This window comes from Lissotriton vulgaris, chromosome 7 (assembly GCF_964263255.1).
Source record: "Lissotriton vulgaris chromosome 7, aLisVul1.2, whole genome shotgun sequence".
NCBI classification, from domain to species: Eukaryota; Metazoa; Chordata; class Amphibia; order Caudata; family Salamandridae; genus Lissotriton; species Lissotriton vulgaris.
Window position 1 is genome coordinate 1,596,472,863 of NC_141695.1, and position 18,138 is coordinate 1,596,491,000.

The 18,138-nt window shown below is 42.9% G+C and overlaps 1 protein-coding gene and 1 long non-coding RNA gene across 2 annotated transcripts in view; one reads left to right on the forward strand and one right to left on the reverse strand.

Annotated features, from left to right (window-relative positions):
- LOC147706055 (uncharacterized) overlaps nucleotides 1–18,138 on the reverse strand; it is a 100,532-nt gene that overhangs the window by 59,887 nt on the left and 22,507 nt on the right. Inside the window, exon 2 of the long non-coding RNA XR_015297614.1 lies at nucleotides 7,038–7,100. This is a non-coding gene — a long non-coding RNA (uncharacterized LOC147706055). The remainder of the gene's footprint in view (nucleotides 1–7,037; nucleotides 7,101–18,138) is intronic.
- On the forward strand, nucleotides 1,612–12,379 carry LOC147706057 (phosphoenolpyruvate carboxykinase, cytosolic [GTP]-like). The gene is made up of 10 exons (XM_086932503.1): nucleotides 1,612–1,743; nucleotides 4,818–5,041; nucleotides 6,055–6,236; nucleotides 6,429–6,632; nucleotides 6,742–6,929; nucleotides 8,426–8,588; nucleotides 8,706–8,930; nucleotides 9,037–9,168; nucleotides 10,665–10,760; nucleotides 11,146–12,379. Exons 2-10 carry the CDS (start codon nucleotides 4,818–4,820, stop codon nucleotides 11,598–11,600), a joined length of 1,869 nt encoding a protein of 622 aa, XP_086788629.1. The 5' UTR covers nucleotides 1,612–1,743; the 3' UTR covers nucleotides 11,601–12,379.

Below are 18,138 nucleotides of genomic sequence, written 5' to 3' on the forward strand. Positions count from 1 at the left end.
CAAGCTCTCTTGGTCTCCTGACCAAAAACTAGGCCTGGGTGGTAAATTCCGTTCCGCTCATGGAATTTGCGGAATTTGGGTAATTTAGGTAAAAATTCCGTGATCCGCATCTTCGTAGAATTTTTTGCTTGCTCACGCTTTTAAAAGGCGGGTCCGTGAGATATTTTCCGCCGAGCACGCAAACAGCGTTCACAAACAGGAAAAAAGCATTGTGAATGGGCGGAACAAGCAATTCCGCGTGTTCGCGGAACTCTACGTGCTCGCAAATTTTTTACCGTTTCACAAACCTTTGTATAGCGCGACTACCCAAATTCCGCCCACCCCTACCAAACACATGGGGCAAAGAAGCTCTCTGCCTCAGTCAGACACTGCAGTGGGGACTTACTTCTGGTAGCAATGGTGAGTCCAGCAACAGAGCACTTACTGTTGTGCAATGCAGGCATTTTCTGTGAGACTGCGGGACCCATGCTAAGATACTTTTAAGACTTCTCATTTCGCAAAAATATCTAATTGTTTATATTTTATGTCTTTCTGTGCAATTCATTGCTTGGTTTTACTCATGAGAAAGTGTGACACATATGGCAGTTGGATGTCACTCATAAGACTGGGACCTTGTAACACTAAACAAACACAAGTCACTATTCACCACTGCACCGACCAGGATTCAATTCTCTGGCTCTGTGGTTCAGTGCATTAACTAATAGAGGTCCCAGGTGGAAAGCCTGGACAGACTCCCATTAGTGCCCTTCCATTTATGTTGCTTTGAAGCAGTTTAAAGATCTTCTTTGGGTTTCTAGTTGCTCCAATGGGCGTAATTTCTGATATTTTTTTTCTCATCTTCCTTGCTTGATTTTTGCTAGCGAGAAAGTGTCACTCATAGTCGAATGTCACTCATAATTACACTGAATTTATGAAAATGTCACACATAAGCAATCTGAAACCTTGGCAGCTATGTCAGCTGCACATGTTGAAATGTTGAGGCCTGGCAGTGGGGGTACACAACACTATTCCATATTAAATGCCTAGTGGAGCCTGCTGTGCGCTGCTGCTACAGGGCCCTCGAGTTACTCCTCGAGCCTGAAAATACCGCCTAATTCTGCTAACATTGCACCTTTCTGTTTCTTTCAGTCCCACACTGTACTTCGGCCGCGTCCAGAAAACGTGTCCAAAGTGAGCAAACACACCCCTGACGGGCCTCCTCGTTGCGCATGCGCACTCGCGCTGCCATTACGTGCTGTTGGCAGCGTCCTGATTCAGGGCTGTTGTTGTCACCTCATCGGCAATCCAGAAACAGGCAGATCTCCTGCATCACAATCCCAGTAGGTTAAAGGTCAAGTACACAACGTATGAAAACGTCACTCCGGTAGTCCGTCAACAGGACAAAAACACCACTGGAACTCAACGACCACTAATCTGATCAATGATTAGCCGCCGGGGGCCTTATTTTTCGTAGACAGTTTGAGGCCCTTTGTACTTAAGTCTACAGTTGTTTGTCATGGGCCGCGTTCCAAGTGGCTGGACCTCGCTCTCTGACGTCAGAGGCGGGCCTATACTTGAGGGAGGGGGGTTGACGTGCCCTCAACGACTATTTAATAGAGGCCAGGAGCATCTTCAGCCAACAAGACTTGAAGAGCAAAGGAAGAGAAGACCCCAAGAACCGAGGAAGACCCCGAAGATCTCGGAGGAAATTCGACGAACTGAGAAAGAGAGCGGAGCTGATTTTTACAAGAACTCGAAGAAAAAGTAAGTAAAACCATGAAGCGGAAAGATTACTTAATTTAGATCATGCTTTAAAATATGTAATGCGTGCATGGTTTCTTTAATTGTCAATCTATTAGTCACCTTGGGCTTTGTATTTGTTCTGAGTATTTTCCACACGAATATGTATTTCGCGCTGAGCAGGATACAATGGTAACTTTGTCACATTATAATTAATTTATATTTTATGTTACCTGCAGAGTACTGTCTTCTTTCTTTCTTTCTTTCTTTCTTTCTTTCTTTCTTTCTTTTCTTTCTTTCTTTTCTTTCTTTCTTTCTTTCTTTCTTTTCTTTCTTTCTTTTCTTTCTTTCTTTCTTTCTTTCTTTCTTTCTTTCTTTCTTTCTTTCTTTCTTTCTTTCTTTCTTTCTGTCTTTCTTTCTGTCTTTCTTTCTTTCTGTCTTTCTGTCTTTCTTTCTTTCTTTCTTTCTTTCTTTCTTTCTGTCTTTCTGTCTTTCTTTCTTTCTTTCTTTCTTTCTTTCTGTCTTTCTTTCTTTCTTTCTTTCTGTCTTTCTGTCTTTCTTTCTTTCTTTCTTTCTTTCTTTCTGTCTTTCTTTCTGTCTTTCTGTCTTTCTTTCTTTCTTTCTTTCTTTCTTTCTTTCTGTCTTTCTGTCTTTCTGTCTTTCTTTCTTTCTTTCTTTCTTTCTTTCTTTCTTTCTTTCTTTCTTTCTGTCTTTCTTTCTTTCTTTCTTTCTGTCTTTCTGTCTTTCTTTCTTTCTTTCTTTCTTTCTTTCTTTCTTTCTTTCTTTCTTTCTTTCTTTCTTTCTTTCTTTCTTTCTTTCTTTCTTTCTTTCTTTCTCGAATGTTGATGCACGAAGGACTGTGTATAAATTTAGGGTTTAATTTATACTGTTGACAACAATTCTACTCGCCTGGTATCAGTTTTTATAGAGTCGTCAACTGCGGGGGGGGGGGGGGGGGGGGGGGTCGAGAGGGGCTTCCGTCTCTTATACAAGAGCTCTTCTCACATCACATCTTATAGGTACGATAGTTATCGACCTCAGGCAGATGAAAGGAAGAGTCAGTCCTGTTAGGAAAAAGGCATATCGCAGCATTGGCTCTCGGCCAGCTGAGCTGTCTCACCATCAGCAGAAAAAATTCACAACGGGAAGCTGTAGTCGTGCATTCTTTCCCAGCATCACCAATGCACCCGTCTGAATTTACAGGACAAATCGGCCCCGTTAGAAGCACCTTAAAGAAAGAGCTCGCAGATGTCTTTCCACCCGTGTGCACTTCAGCTCCAAACTTTTTCAGATGCTTCATCCAGAGGCCTGAATGCAAAATTTGTGATGACAATTAAGTTTCAGGTGGCTTTCGTGTAACTGAGCCATGCTGGAGCTTAACTAGCGCACATTAATTATTATGAGAATATCTCTTATATTCCGCTAATTACCCATCGCTGTGCTGTGCACGTCTGTTCTTGCGGAATATCCGATTCCTCACCCTGACTTCTTGGAGTTTCACGCTGTTCATTCCTTGTTTCACTTTCACAATCACTCGGCCGGGGCCTGTCGTTTCTGCCCTCCGCGACTCTATGGGGTAAAAAAATGGAGCCCGGGGTAAAATGTTAAAAAGCGCCCTCCATACTTTTAACCGATATTTAAGATATTTAGGGTCAGCAATTGAAATTTGTGTAGTATTGGCACGTATGTGGATATATAATTGTATGTAAGATACCTCGTCCAATCGGGAGTGCAGAAGAGCTGCGCCTCTGTGGGTGCGGCACGTGCGCCCGATCCACTCAGGTCCTGGTCTCACCGGCACCGGCAGGAAACACACGTAGCTAAGGCAGGGACCGCATGGGTCTCATGCAGGGACACCACGGAGCTGATACATGGATGTAAAGAGCTCGCGCAGAGATGTGCGGCGCTCGTGCACACACCACACGGAACTCATGCAGAGACCACACGGAGCTCATGCAGGGACCACCCGGGGCTTATGCAGGAACGACCCTTCATTCATGCAGGGACCGAACGAGCTAATAGATGCACTACACACAGAGCTCATGCAGGCCCCTGCCTTTCCCCCTTCATATTATCACTTTTTCCTATCGCCCCCTGAACTATGCGGCCTTTCGCTTTGTTTCTCACTCTATGCCCTTTTGTTAAAATAGGCTATAACCAGGAATTATACAACAGGGGGGGGGGGGGGGGGGTCAAATTATGCGGCAAGGTTGACTAAATTATACATAAAGAAAAGAAACATTATGCGACCCTGTGCAGCACATTTTGCGATAGTGTTACTGCACACACACATATATATTATATATACGTAAAAGTACCAGTTTAACATCCAAATAGAGTAGAGGCCATTTAAGGGTGACCAGTGAATCTTTGCATAGGGCCTTCCACTGCGTGGCAACATGGGTCTCCACGATTTTGGCAACTTTTGATCCGTATGAGCTAGAAACACCATTTCTGTTGTTTAAATATGCAGATTATGAAGCAGATGTGGCAAATGCAGCAAATCCATAATTATGCGGAAAACTGTCACTGTTTTTCTGTCTTTCTTCCTTTGTGCTTTTCCCGCTCTTTGCTCTGTACTAAAGTTCATTAGGATAAATAATAGAATGGGTGCCAGTGGGCCCCTCTCCTGCAACCACCGTCTCAAATTAAGCACTATTGCATTCTCTCTCCGCTTCAATCCCGCATTAAACTTTACCAAGAAGTGTTGCTGGCCCTGAAGGTCCAGTTTGTGATTCTTTGAGGTTGTAGATGGGTGGGATTGGTGCCGTTAATATGGAAAGGACACTTCACCATGCTTTACATTCAACAAACTGCCCAAGGACACTCCAGGTGGTGTGTGTGCCACGCAAGTGTTGCTAGTGGTAGTGCCCGAAACATACTGAGCTCAGCATCTTTGGTCGCCATCCTCCTGGCAGGGTGTTGCCGGCATTTACCAAACAGGGCAGGTGTTGGTTGGTCGTTAACGGTGCCAGTCGAGAAAACTCTATTTGGGAGCCGAGGTGAAGGGTTATCTCCCGTCTTTCCTATCTGTCCCTCATTTCCTTGATTTAAATGAATGATTGGTGCAATGCTGACGCTCTTCCGTCTCTCCTAAGATGGCGCCCCTGCTGCAGACCGAGCTGAAGATCCCCAGCAGGATGGTCCAGGGGGACCTGAACAGCCTGAGCCCAGACGTGAGGGCCTTTGTGGTGGGCAATGCCAAGGTGTGCCAGCCCGAGAGCATCCACATCTGTGACGGGTCCGAGGGGGAGAACGAGAGGATCCTGGCGCTCATGGAGGAGAGCGGCATGGTCAAGAGGCTGACCAAGTATGAGAACTGGTGAGTGAAGGGCGCCCTCTGCCGGCGAGGGGTGGGCTCTGTGTCCTGTAAACACTTGTTTAGATCACGACCCGCTCTTAATTAAGCCTTCTCTTTAGTAGTCTTGCCTCCAGTGCCACATACGTAGCAGCATAGAGTGTAACATGTCTTTTACATACGGACCGACTGACTGGCTCGTTCCCTCTCAGATAAACCCACTCATTCACACATACCTTTGACATTTTTGTAAATTGGGGGATGTCTGCCCATTTACTGTTAGTAGCTGCCTTATTACACATTAGGTAATATTATGGGAAGATCTGTTCAAAGTGCCTTGGAGACTTACGCGAATATTAGTTATCACCCTAGAATAAGAATGCACAAATCCTTTAAGCCTAGCAGTTTTAAAGACTTATTTCACGGATATGTACACATCATTTTTACGTCACCACTCTGAAATACAGGAGGAAACTAGTGTGGAGCAGCAGTGACAGCGGTGGCTCGGGCAGTGCTTAATTTGTAAAAGAATAGCTGCTGTGGCCGAAGGTTTTGTTCAGACCCCAGCGCCGGTGCACTCGGAGGTGGGGGGGAGCGAGAACCAAATATACCCACTCTTGATCCCACTTCATGACCCTTTTAATCGACCGCCCAACACTCATTGCCTCTTTGTCTCACTTTTTGCCCCTGACTTCGTTTTTCCGTAACTACCGTCCTCCTGTCTGTCCTCGTTTTGTGTTTTGTTTAGCTCTGGGTCAAAGTTTGTTTATGTACAATGAGTGCTGGTCTTCAATGAGCGCTGGTGGGTCCCTACTACAACCTCGAGCTCATGTTAAGATCTGGTGGGGGAGTTGAAGCTTTTACAAATATACTCCATTACTTTATCCAAATCAGTCACCAGTGGAACACATTCCCTGCACGTGCGCTGGCCCTGTGATACACACTCATTCACAATTCTCCACGGCATTCTTCATGGTACGCTTTCTATGTGGTATTTGTCTAAGAGTCCTGACGCAGTCCGTCCTCTCTTTCCACAGCTGGCTGGCTCTCACCGACCCCAGGGATGTGGCCCGAATCGAGAGCAGGACGGTCATCGTTACTCAGGAGCAGAGGGACACCGTGCCCCTCTCCAAGACCGGAACCAGCCAGCTCGGCCGCTGGATGTCCGAGGGGGACTTCGATAAGGCGTTTAAGGCCCGGTTTCCAGGATGCATGAAAGGTGAGGGTTAAAAGACAGCATCATGCAGGGAGATATGCTAGCAGTGACAGTCACCAGAATCACTTTTCTTTCTTTTAAATCGCAAAATTGCTTAGCGAATTTTTCATTTGTGAAGTTATTTGATTGGGAGTAAATTGTTAATGACACGTTTTACATATTTGTCCTTCATTTTGAACCCGTTTTGTTCCACAGGTCGCACCATGTACGTCATCCCTTTCAGCATGGGTCCCATTGGGTCGCCCCTGTCCAAGATTGGGATTGAGCTGACGGACTCGCCGTACGTCGTGGCCAGCATGAGGATCATGACCCGGATGGGCACCGACGTCTTGAGAGCCCTGGGCAGCGGCGAGTTTGTGAAATGCCTCCACTCGGTCGGCTGCCCCCTACCACTGAAAAGTATGTTAGTGACGTGTTTGTGTGGTCATTTCCTTACACCCATCCCTAAGCTGACATGTGGCCAGTGAGTCCATGCGCATTAGTGATGCATCTTGTTGTGTGTCCACAGAACCCTTGGTGAACAACTGGCCCTGTAACCCGGATATGACGCTCATCGCGCACGTTCCTGAACGCAGAGAGATCGTGTCCTTCGGCAGCGGCTACGGAGGGAACTCCTTGTTGGGGAAAAAGTGCTTTGCACTGAGGATCGCCAGCAGGATTGCCAAGGAGGAGGGATGGCTGGCAGAACACATGCTGGTAAGAGAGGGATAAAGGAATATTCTGTAGACTCCAACAACATCTAAGGGCCTTATGTAGACTTGGGTGGATGGTTACTCCATTACAAAGATGACGGATATACTATACCTTATTACAAGAGCACTACATCCTAATGCACATGTAATAAGGCAGATGGGAACTCCCATCAACCTTACTATAAGTGCATACTTAAAGCTTTACAAAGAAAAGCGGGAGAACTTAAATATTTTCCCACTGGAGGAAAGAGGTCATCAGAACCAATAGATGAAGCTGATGAGATTCTTATCAGGTGTAAAATCAATAAAAGTGGTCAACATTTCTCATGGATAAAGTACTAACGCCGATTGATATTGGACCAGGAGGGAGCTGAAGGATGGGTGGATTTAAAACCTGAACATCCTTTGAGAAGGAAACAGTAGGACCAGCTTGGATCATACCGTCTTAAAAAGAAGATGCAGGAAACACTGTAAATTAATTTAAAAACGACCTTTGACAGAATGAAATACAACAATGCGGCCTATGTAGGGGTATCAGTGGAGACCATGTGCAGAGTAGTTTGCTTACACTTTGCAGTTGAACATCCAACTTTGTGTACTGGGTGAGATGAACGTACATTCACTCTGCTAGACGTGCTCCAACGCCTCAGATGTGTTTATGAGGCTTTGGTCTGGGGTTAGTTCAGAAGTGCCTGATGCACTGCAGAGATGATCTGGTGTATGGTCAGTTTGCATTCCTATGTTGTGGAGATCACCTTAATGCATGCATGGTTGTTCTAGACATAGATGGATTTGCCCACAGTAAATCTTACAAAACTTTGTACCTGAAACCAGGTCTACACCTAAAAGTTTTTAGGTGAGAGTTGAACTTGTTACAGCTGTGTAATGCGAAGTGCAAATTTAGTAGCATATTCTCTTCCTATGGTCTTGAGTGTAACTGATGGTGGACTCTCTTAAAATGCTAAAGACACAGCATTCCTCTACTACTCATGCAGGCTGTAGGAGTCTAGATACAGAAGACTTAAGAGACCAACAAGGGAGTGGAGGTGGGAAATCTGGAAACCAGGGATATTTGGCGGTGGTAAAATTGAGGTCGAAGGTCCTAGGAATGGAAATGCAGGAAATAGAATATGATTGAAGTAGAATCAAATAGATAGAGGACAGGTGGATGAGGCACCATGTCTACAGCAGCGCTTCTTGTATAATATTACGCAAATCAACTGAAAAAGAGCCCAGATACACTAATTATCGACCTTATCATAAAACCACTTGCCCACAAAAATCTAGACCACACACCTCAGTGGTTAGAATCATCTAAAACTATCTCTTGGAAAAGAAATAACGCAAATATATTGGACCAAAAATGTTGTTCTCCTGCAGACATGTGGAAAATTTTGGTTTGTTCAATGAATAGAATTATAGATCAAAGCAGCCTGCCCCATTTTGTACAATGATTGATGCTATATTAAGTAGTAAGCAACCAACTCTTTTTTTCCTCAGATATTGGGCATCACAAACCCAGATGGTGAGAAGAAGTATTTTGCAGCCGCCTTCCCTAGTGCATGTGGGAAAACCAACTTGGCCATGATGAACCCAACTTTGCCTGGCTGGAAAGTTGAGTGTGTGGGAGATGATATTGCCTGGATGAAGTTTGATGAACAAGGTAACCTGCTTATTGTAGGGCTACAGATGACCTTTATGAACGTGTAATTTGAATGGTGTGCTACATTCTACGCAAGTCTTCCGTTCCTTTCTAATCAACTGCTTTGCTCTGTTGCAGGTAACCTCAGGGCTATTAATCCCGAGAATGGATTTTTTGGTGTTGCTCCTGGAACGTCAGAAATGACAAACCCGAACGCCATGAAGACCATCGAGAAGAACACAATCTTCACCAATGTTGGGGAGACCAGTGATGGAGGCATCTACTGGGAGGGCATCGAGAAGACAGAGGAATCAGGAGTGACTCTGACCTCATGGAAGAACAAGGAATGGACTCTGGACAGTGGTAAGGAGGAGAATGCTCTATAGTATGCATGTAACACATTCCAACTCTATTGTGTAGACTTGGTGTCTGATGCTCAGACGTCTTCTCATATTTTCTTTCACTCTAGATGAGCCGTGTGCCCATCCCAATTCTCGTTTCTGCACTCCTGCCAGCCAGTGCCCCATCATTGATCCGGCATGGGAATCCCCTGAGGGCGTGCCCATCGAGGGCATCATTTTTGGAGGACGGAGACCCAAAGGTGAAAATTCTAAAACACTCTGAATAGAAGACATACTGCACACCTTCAGTTCAATAGCTGTTTATTTAATCACTGTTTAGTCAGATAATTAAAAAAGAAACTGTTTTGGGGCATGTTGTATAAATTAACTTTTGGTGGATTGCAATTAATTTGCATGGATACTAAATCACCAATAATAATACTAGTGAAATATTCTGTTAAATATTTGTACTCAGCAAAACTGTCACTTTAAGGAGAACTATCTGGAAGCAATCATTTTATTACAAGTGCAAATAATATAATCCATTGATTATTGGAGAATTGTGATTAAAGGGGGTTCAGCTCTATTTTGTGTCTTTGCTCTTCCACTATGATCACTCTTTAGTAACTGTTCTAAGCCTGTTTTTCTGACCTTGCTCTTATCATGTTTACAGTAAAGGGAGATTTGTGCATTTACTACTCTTTCTGTCAGTATCTACTTCACATTACTCTTGTGAGAACTCGTCTCTAAGTTCTCTGTGTTCTAATAGTGAATCTCCATTGAAATATGCTAATCTCTTCTACAGTGTTCATACCCTTAGGTATTTGAGTGTCTGTGTTCTTTTTAACCTCTCATTTTCTCATCTAACCTACACACAGTTAGATCCTCACATTTTTACATTGGATTTTTTAGGGTAACTTCTTCCCTACCTGGGTCTCAGCCTTTCAAACTCAAACAGTGATTTTTCACATCATTTATGACACCCTTGTTCAAGGATCAGAGATTATTGATCCATCTGAATCGTAGCAAAACTCGCCCAGTGGACCAACGCGTCCATTGTAGAAATCTGTGTGTAGCCTGAAGGTCCTAGCTACGAACTATCCCTGGTTCACTCAATCTTTCATTCTTCTGCGGTCACTTAAATGAGTTACTTTAAGTTTGCAACTAATTACCGCCTGTTATCAGCAACCTGAAAAGAGACAAATGGTAGAGATCTCTAAATAGGCACTGGTATTCCTATTATGAATAACAACCCCTCTGCCTAAAATCCTAATCAATTTATCTTCCATTGTCAAGAGACCTGGAGACCCCTGTGGTTTGCACGGTGTTAAGACCACATCTCTCTCTATCTCTCTTACATCCAGTGCTTTAAATGGACAGCATACCTGCACTTCTTTAATTTGACTCCTCAGCACTGCCGCAATACATTTATTGAGAAAGTACCGGCAATTCTCAGGAACAAATACGTGCTCTGAATACAGACTACCATCACCTCTATATTTCCATTTAAACCACCTCTCACATCCATAAACTATATCCCATTACCAAATATTTTTCACTGATAATAACATCCCAAAGCTTTTTTGAAGCCCTGTTGGCTCTAGATAGGGCCCGACGAAACAATATTTTATTAAAAGACATGTCCTTGTATAGACATAGCACTGAGCCGTTGAAGTCTTTAAGTTCTAGGTACAAAATGCACATGATAGAGATATTGTAGGAATCTTGTCTGAACACACCTTCCTCTGATTTGCAGGTGTTCCTTTGGTCTATGAAGCACTGAACTGGCAGCATGGAGTGTTTGTGGGGGCGGCCATGAGATCTGAGTCAACAGCAGCCGCAGAGCACAAAGGTGAGTCAAACTTCAGGTGTGTCCTATAAAATGCACTACTGTGACACCTGTGCGCCAGAAACTACCCCGACATACAAATGATTGACTGACGTGAACATTTCTTTCTGCCTCTTCTCAGCCTGAAAATATTGATTTTCTCCTCCCTATAAAAGCTTCTCTTTAAGACTGATAGCCTGACATGTTACCGACTCTCCCTCAGGCCTCTTATGCTCACAGTCACACTGACAATGACCTCAATGTCTTGGTTTCCCCATATGCAAGCTTACCTCTGATATACTTCCTTGTAAAACCTACCTCTCTGAATGTAAACAAATGTGCGACCATTATGAATATCTAAAATAATATAAAATAAGATTGACATGTTCCTATTACCCTGTATTTTCAGGTAAAATCATCATGCACGATCCTTTCGCCATGAGACCTTTCTTTGGTTACAACTTCGGCCGCTACCTCGCCCACTGGCTGAGCATGGAGCACTTCCCTGCTGCCAAACTGCCCAAAATCTTCCACGTCAACTGGTTCCGCAAAGACGCACAGGGCAATTTCCTCTGGCCCGGCTATGGTGAGAACTCCCGCGTTCTGGAGTGGATGTTCCGGAGGATCAACGGCGAGGAGTGTGCGGAGCGCACTGCCATCGGTTATGTGCCTACAACCACAGACTTCAACTTAAAAGGTCTCAAAGATGTCAACATGGCAGAGCTTTTCCACTTGTCCAGGGACTTCTGGGAAGAGGAGGTGGAAGACATCAAGAAATATTTTGAAGAACAAGTCAATGCTGACCTCCCATATGAAATAGAGCGGGAGCTTCTCGAGCTGGAGAACAGAATTAAACAGATGTGAGCTGCTTGTCAAAGAGGGGTTCATGAACCATTATGTGAACAGAATTCACCAACACTTCTGGGAATTCACTCACTGAGAACCAGATAAAGGCCCAGGAGTAACTGCTCCTAGATTGGGATGTAAAGAGTGTGGACATACGTATGGCCAGCTCAGTGAATACACAGAGGCACAGTAGAGCTGGCCACTTAAGTACTGTCTCTTGTATGCTTGGAATTATTGTTTACGTTTATCTGTACATTATGGATATGTTAAAAGTTGGTATGTATTTGAAGCCAGTGGATGCTTTGAAGATTTCTTGTGATTTTACTGACCTCAGTTAAATCCATCAAGGCTGAGCTTCAACTCAGGGATTTCCGAACATTATATTTCTGAATGTAAGAGAGGGAAACATGAACTGTGAAAAGGAACCTTGGTGTTTCCATCTTGTTGTAGACATTTGGAATCTCATTAGGAATCCTGGATTTCAAAACCATTTAATAATGATGTATATTCTGCACATGGTATCAAGTTAGCCTCTTTGTTGTAAATAATTAAGCAATGATATATGAGAGAAAGAGAAGCAAATGCTATATAGTTGAAACCTGTACAGGGTATATACATATTTATTTATTTTTAAAATGTATGTGTGTCTATATATTTAAAAACGATTTGTTTCCAATTCAATACATTTTTAAACAATTGTTGTACATTTATTGCATCTTATTTTTCTAAGCCGTAGTTTCTGTAATTTCAATTGTTTTTCATCATTGTTCTACTATTTATTAAATCACTTATTTTTTATAAACCTTTGAAAGTGGTCCTGATTTAGATAAACATGAGGCAGCCCTCTGTTTCTAGGAACACGATCTTCTTAAATTATGAAAAAATATTGATTTCTCACGATCTGATTGTTCAGTTTTTCCTATTTTAGACGGTAATGTGTAACATCTCCATCTGCCTTAGGTGCTTCCTGACTAATTACTTCCAAATGCATGATTGCTACAAACTTGTATGTTTTTATAGAGGAACATGATCACAGAGAAACGTACTATTTTGGGATGGATGAAAAACGCTTTTATTTGATATAACAACAATATCTTCGTAATAATGCTTGAGCAGCACAAGAGGTAAATGGAGAAAACCATTACTTGTTAACATCTCATTTCAGTGCCCTCCGTGTGGCCTCATAATAATCCACACAACAACTTAATCTGAGTTTGGTAGGGTTTAATCATACATTTAGAAACAAATCAATGTAGACCAATCTGAACATAATCATTTAAAAAACAGAGAGACCAAGATAACACCAAATCTCCTAAAGAGATTACTCTATGTAATGCAAGGCAGACGTATAACTCTATGACGATGATACAGACGATCAGGAAAAATAATTGAGTATTAAATTTCATCTGATGATGTAGAAGCATACGTCTGCTCCCTGTGAAAATCTAAAATAACTCTCATGCAACTCACTTCCTTCATTATTAAATATCAGTTGCAATCAGAGTAGACAATCCCACATAATCTTTGCTGTTGAATTTCCATAGCTCAAGTACAACTGGATACTTTCACCACCTTTCCCACATCGATAAGTTGCAACTTCGCTCGTCCTTGGTCATTCCTCTCCTCTCCCATGTGAACTCGCCTCCTTGCATGTTACTGCATTTCTCCTTGCCAACTTTGTCTTTTCGTACCTTGCTGTCTAAAAAAAATGGTCCTAGTAGTCCAAATGGGGCAAAAAGTGAGAGGGTTATCTGTAAAAGGCCCTGTTGTCTTACTTTGTGATTCTGCAACCGTGGTGTTTTCTGCATAAGTATGGATTTGCCACATATTCCAACATTTGCTGCATGATTTACACATTTTACTAAAAAACAAATGGTTTCTAGCTCATATGGATCAAAATTGACTAAAAATGTTCACAACACGTGTTTCTGTGAAGAGGAAGCCTGTTTGCAGGAGTTGATTAGTCACCTTTCAATTGCCTATTTCTGTATTTGAGTGTTAAAACTGTTATTAATGAGATTGAATCCTTGCACAGGCAGTGTTACAGTGCACAAAAAAAAGACAAAATAATGCAGTAATATTGTCAGAAAATGTGCCCCTTTTCGCTGCTTAATTTTCCTTTTCTTGCAGCATAATTGAATCAACTCTGCCACATAACTTGGTCCTCCCTTGTCACATAATTCCATTGGCCCTGCATATAGCAGTCTGTACAGGCATAATAAGTGATTATTAGATGCTGTAGGTCTTCAATTGAGAAGATAAAAGCTGTCAGTGCGTCGGACACCTTCTTGGAATCAAGGATTACACAACTGTTTAAATCCACGTGCTTTGAGACTATCCCAGTCTAAACTGCAAATCCCCCGTTCTGACTTCAGGACCACGAACAGCTGCCCGCCTCTCCCACCGCTCACCATCCCGGCACGTATCACCGATCCCAGACTGCATAATTATATCCGTGCACCAGCACTGCACGTGACAGGTTAAAGGTGCACACACCGATCTGGAACGCCTAAGAAACTGAAACTGTGTTTATTTTCTTATTTAAAGTGTTTATTTTCTTATTTAAAGCAGTTTTGTGTGATGTTAGATTAAAAGCATGATGTGATTTGTTCCATCCGTTTCAATTTTTTAAAACAATCCTGTGAAGTTATTTTTCCCGACATTTTAAGAAAGTGATGGCAGATTTCAAAACCTTGCGTCTGCTGCTGGATTTACTAACCGAAACATTTTTTTAAAACCTGTTTTTATTGTTTTATTGGCATTTTTCGGGCACCATGTTTACAAGCACTACAACCAGTGGCCATCAATGGACCCCTCTATCTTTCAACATAGTACGTGTACTCACATGTCCAGCGTAAATAACAAATGGTAAACTAAAATAGGGTTAGAGTGCCTTTCAAAAGGGCGAGCATCCGACCGGCCATAGAGAAGCGTGTCTCTGCTGTTGATATTAATCACAGTGCACCTTATCATTCCTACAAAAAGAGAGGAAAAGGGATACCTAATATAATAATCACATCAGGTTACAGGCCCCGTTGTCGCAGCCTCTCCCCTTCCTGAAGGTGATCCCTTCCTCTGCACAGGCAGCCACAACCCAAAACCACGGCAAACACCACGCGCCGCACCCCCACCCCCGTCCAATCCCACCCCGCCAGCGCTCGAGCACTTTCCTTCGTGGTGACGTAATCGTAATGTGGTGCTGAATAGTCGTGACAGGAACATATCCCACTCTGTGGTCCTCGAAGTCTGCTCACCTCTTCCAGTCACATCAGTGAGAAGCATTGCATATTCCCCAGTCCCCCTCACGAGCTCACCTCCCGGTGTGGCTGAGGGGGAAGAGCTGCTGCTGCTGTCCCACTGCGCTGCGAGGTGTCGTTTCGCCAACATCAACTCTCGATCGGAAAACTTAACAGCTTCAGAGAGTTTCTTGGGTCTTGGAAAGAACCCCGACTGACACGTCCTCCGTTCCCCCTAATTGCCAGTTGTTTTATTATTTTATTTTTTTATCTAGTACACTCGCTCCAGTGGGGTGACGCAAATTGATAGGCGCCCCCTGCAGAATGTGGTGAGGGAGGGGGTCCCTCTTAGTTTCCAATGGCTCACAAATATTCACTGGCGGACTATGCCACTTTGCATACATGCCAACATTTCAACTTCGATAAGAGGGAGAAATATTCGCAGGCGGAAAGACCTGAATAACGCGTAACACGAAACGGGTCAGGCGTAACATAAAATAGATTGGAGGCAGTTGTGGCTGGTGGTATTTGAAAGTTGTGGGCTGTAAACATCTGTGGGAGTGCACTGCAGCGAGCAAGCACAGCTTGCGAGCCTGAATACCTTAAGGAGGGTTCGGGGGTTCACCCCTGAGAAAATTTTGAAATAAGAGTTGGTAAATGGTGCATTTTCAAGCAAATTTGAGAAGCAAGAAGGTTGATAAAGCAATTGTGAAAGTGCAGTGTACATTATTAAAGGGATGTCAAAAAACAACATGTAGATAGAATTGTTTCTGAAGCTAGGCCCTGCCAGTGCCACGCACCTCTGACCACTATACACTCTGCGTGCCAGAATGGGCTAGCGTCAGAAACATTTCTATTGTCAGGTTTCTGAAGCTAGGCCCAGTGCTGGCATCCAGTGTGCATGCTTCTCAGAGGTGCGTCACGCGTGGCAGGGCCTGTAGCTTCAGAGTGAGAAACATTTTCTGCACCTGTCTGCGTTCTCACTCTATAAACACTAACATTCTTTAAAGTGCAGAGTCACTCTGCACTTCAAAGAGTGTTAGTTTTTAGAGTGGGAACGCGACCCAGAGGTAATTCAGAACTGCTTTGGATGAAGGCGCACATTTGCTTTGTGTGACTGTCCTCCAATTGTTCCAATTGCCTCTGACGGTCACTGATACATTTACCTTTGGGCCATAGAGACTACAAATGTTGAAACTATAAACAATAGGCAATATCCGAGTTTCAGAATAATACTATTGTAGTACTACGTCTCTAAAAACTAAGTGCTATTTGCCAAAATCCACACTGTAGATTTTCACCTCAATCTGCTGCATTTCTCGGAGGGCTCCTACCACTACAAGCAGAACTCAGGTACACGTAGACCTACTACTTTGTAGTATGTGTGGGAGTAGCCAGGGCGGGGGGGTGTCAGAAAAATAAACAATACCTACTAAAAAGTGGGAGAAAAGAAGAGAAAAGTACAAAAAAAGTAAGGGGGAATAAGGAGGGCATGAATACGTATAACCACTATTACAAAAGTGTAAGGCAGACCCAGTGCTCATAAGTTACACCCACAGTTATTCAAGCAGTACAACTGCCCAGACAGGCTCAAATCTTCTCCAGCCAAGCCGTGGAGTAAGCCACTCACATGCACTGCAAGAAAATCACTCTGAAAACCAATGCAGACAGGATATAACACTAATAGGAGAAAGGCAAACATTAATAAAGTAAATTTGAAAAAAAATCTAATTCACCTAGACATCGAAGAAAAACCATTACCCTAAATTACATACACCTAAACTACCATAAATAAATGAAATAAATACACAGATGAAATTACAAACAATAAAATATAGCGCATTTCAAAAATTCTCACATGTTGTGAAACCTGGGAATAACAAAATCACTGACATACAATTTTTACATGCATCTCCAAAATGACACGTCATATGACATGGGTCACTGCTCAGAATATGCCAAGTCATGCACAGCATTACAATATACATGCACACAACCACTCAATGACACCCAATTAGCACAAACCTATTGAGAGCACATTAAAGCACGGTTTGCACCGTGCACTGATATACACATTGAATTGTACGGAGACCGCGGTTGTGTTCGCACACTGCACATGCTCTCCGTGGGATCCCTATCTACTTACCTTGGGTGGTTTCTTGGGTCCCCAGCAATTCTAAGTCTTCTTGACTGTGTGTCAACTCGAGTTGTGATTCTTATACCACTTTCTTCATATTTATAATAAAGGGTAGGTGTAATACACATCTGGCTCTGTGTCTTCTGTCATCAAAATTAGTGAATGTTCATAGTCCCACACAGATACCCGACGAAGAAGGGTGCATATGGAATGGCTACAGAATCACATTACTGGATGCTGCTAAGCAGAAGGTGGAAGTTATGAAAATACCGATGAATCACTGAAGCTATACAGGAAGACATTTTGGTCGAGCAGAGAAGTTGGGATTAATCCTCAACTTTTCCAGGTTCATGCTGTGCAATCCAGCTACCAGATGGGTACAATCTTTAACATCAAAGGTTAGTTCTTTGTCCTTAATTCTTGAAAGGGGAGATTGTGCAACAGGCAATCAGGATTTTATTTTTTAGCAGCCGCACAATAGATAGTGCTAGTGCAACAAAATCGGTCCCAAACTCCTATTTTTGGTTTGTGCTGTGTAAAACTGCCAAAAATAACATGTTGATATATGTCACAGACTATAATATCCCCCTCCAAGAATTAAGGACAAAGCAATGATCCCCGATTTTCCAGTTGCTCACTGTGCAATTCAGCCAGCCAGTAGATGGGTACCTGCCTCTGATATTAAAGGATAATGCTTTCTTAGAGAGGAGAACCAGCAAATTAACAGGGAGAGCTGAGCCAGGAGTGTGGCTTGGCTTTTAGGGCACGTGCATGAGCTGGGCAGTGAGAATGTTTGCTATGTACATCATACAACAAACATCGCGTAAAATATGACAAAATATCTTCAAAATTCAAGAAAGTGAATTTCTCTAACATGTAGAAGCTTTAACATGAAACCGTCACATTACAGCACTGTACTAAGAAATACTTACAAGTGATAGTTTTGAGGCACAAACCATTAGTGAACTAAAGCAAGTCATGTGTCATGTAAAACCTGTAAACTGCCCAGATTAACTGATATTCTGAACTCACATATTTGAAAATGCTTTAATAAGCGCTCTTTAAGAAAAATGAGTTTTGGTGAAATAAAGTATTTGTCTAAAATCACACAATTTAAACAGGGAAGCCACAATTTACAAATCAGCCTCTAAATATGTATCTATTTGTCTTTACTTATGCTAAG

What these genes read in the sequence shown, in the direction of transcription:
- LOC147706057 (XM_086932503.1), top strand. Translation starts at nt 4,818, where the DNA reads ATGGCGCCCCTGCTGCAGACCGAGCTGAAGATCCCCAGCAGGATGGTC. An exon ending in GTTTCCAGGATGCATGAAAG is followed by an intron (nt 6,237 to 6,428) that starts GTGAGGGTTAAA and finishes TTTGTTCCACAG; the next exon opens with GTCGCACCATGTACGTCATC. An exon ending in GGCTGGCAGAACACATGCTG is followed by an intron (nt 6,930 to 8,425) that starts GTAAGAGAGGGA and finishes TTTTTTCCTCAG; the next exon opens with ATATTGGGCATCACAAACCC.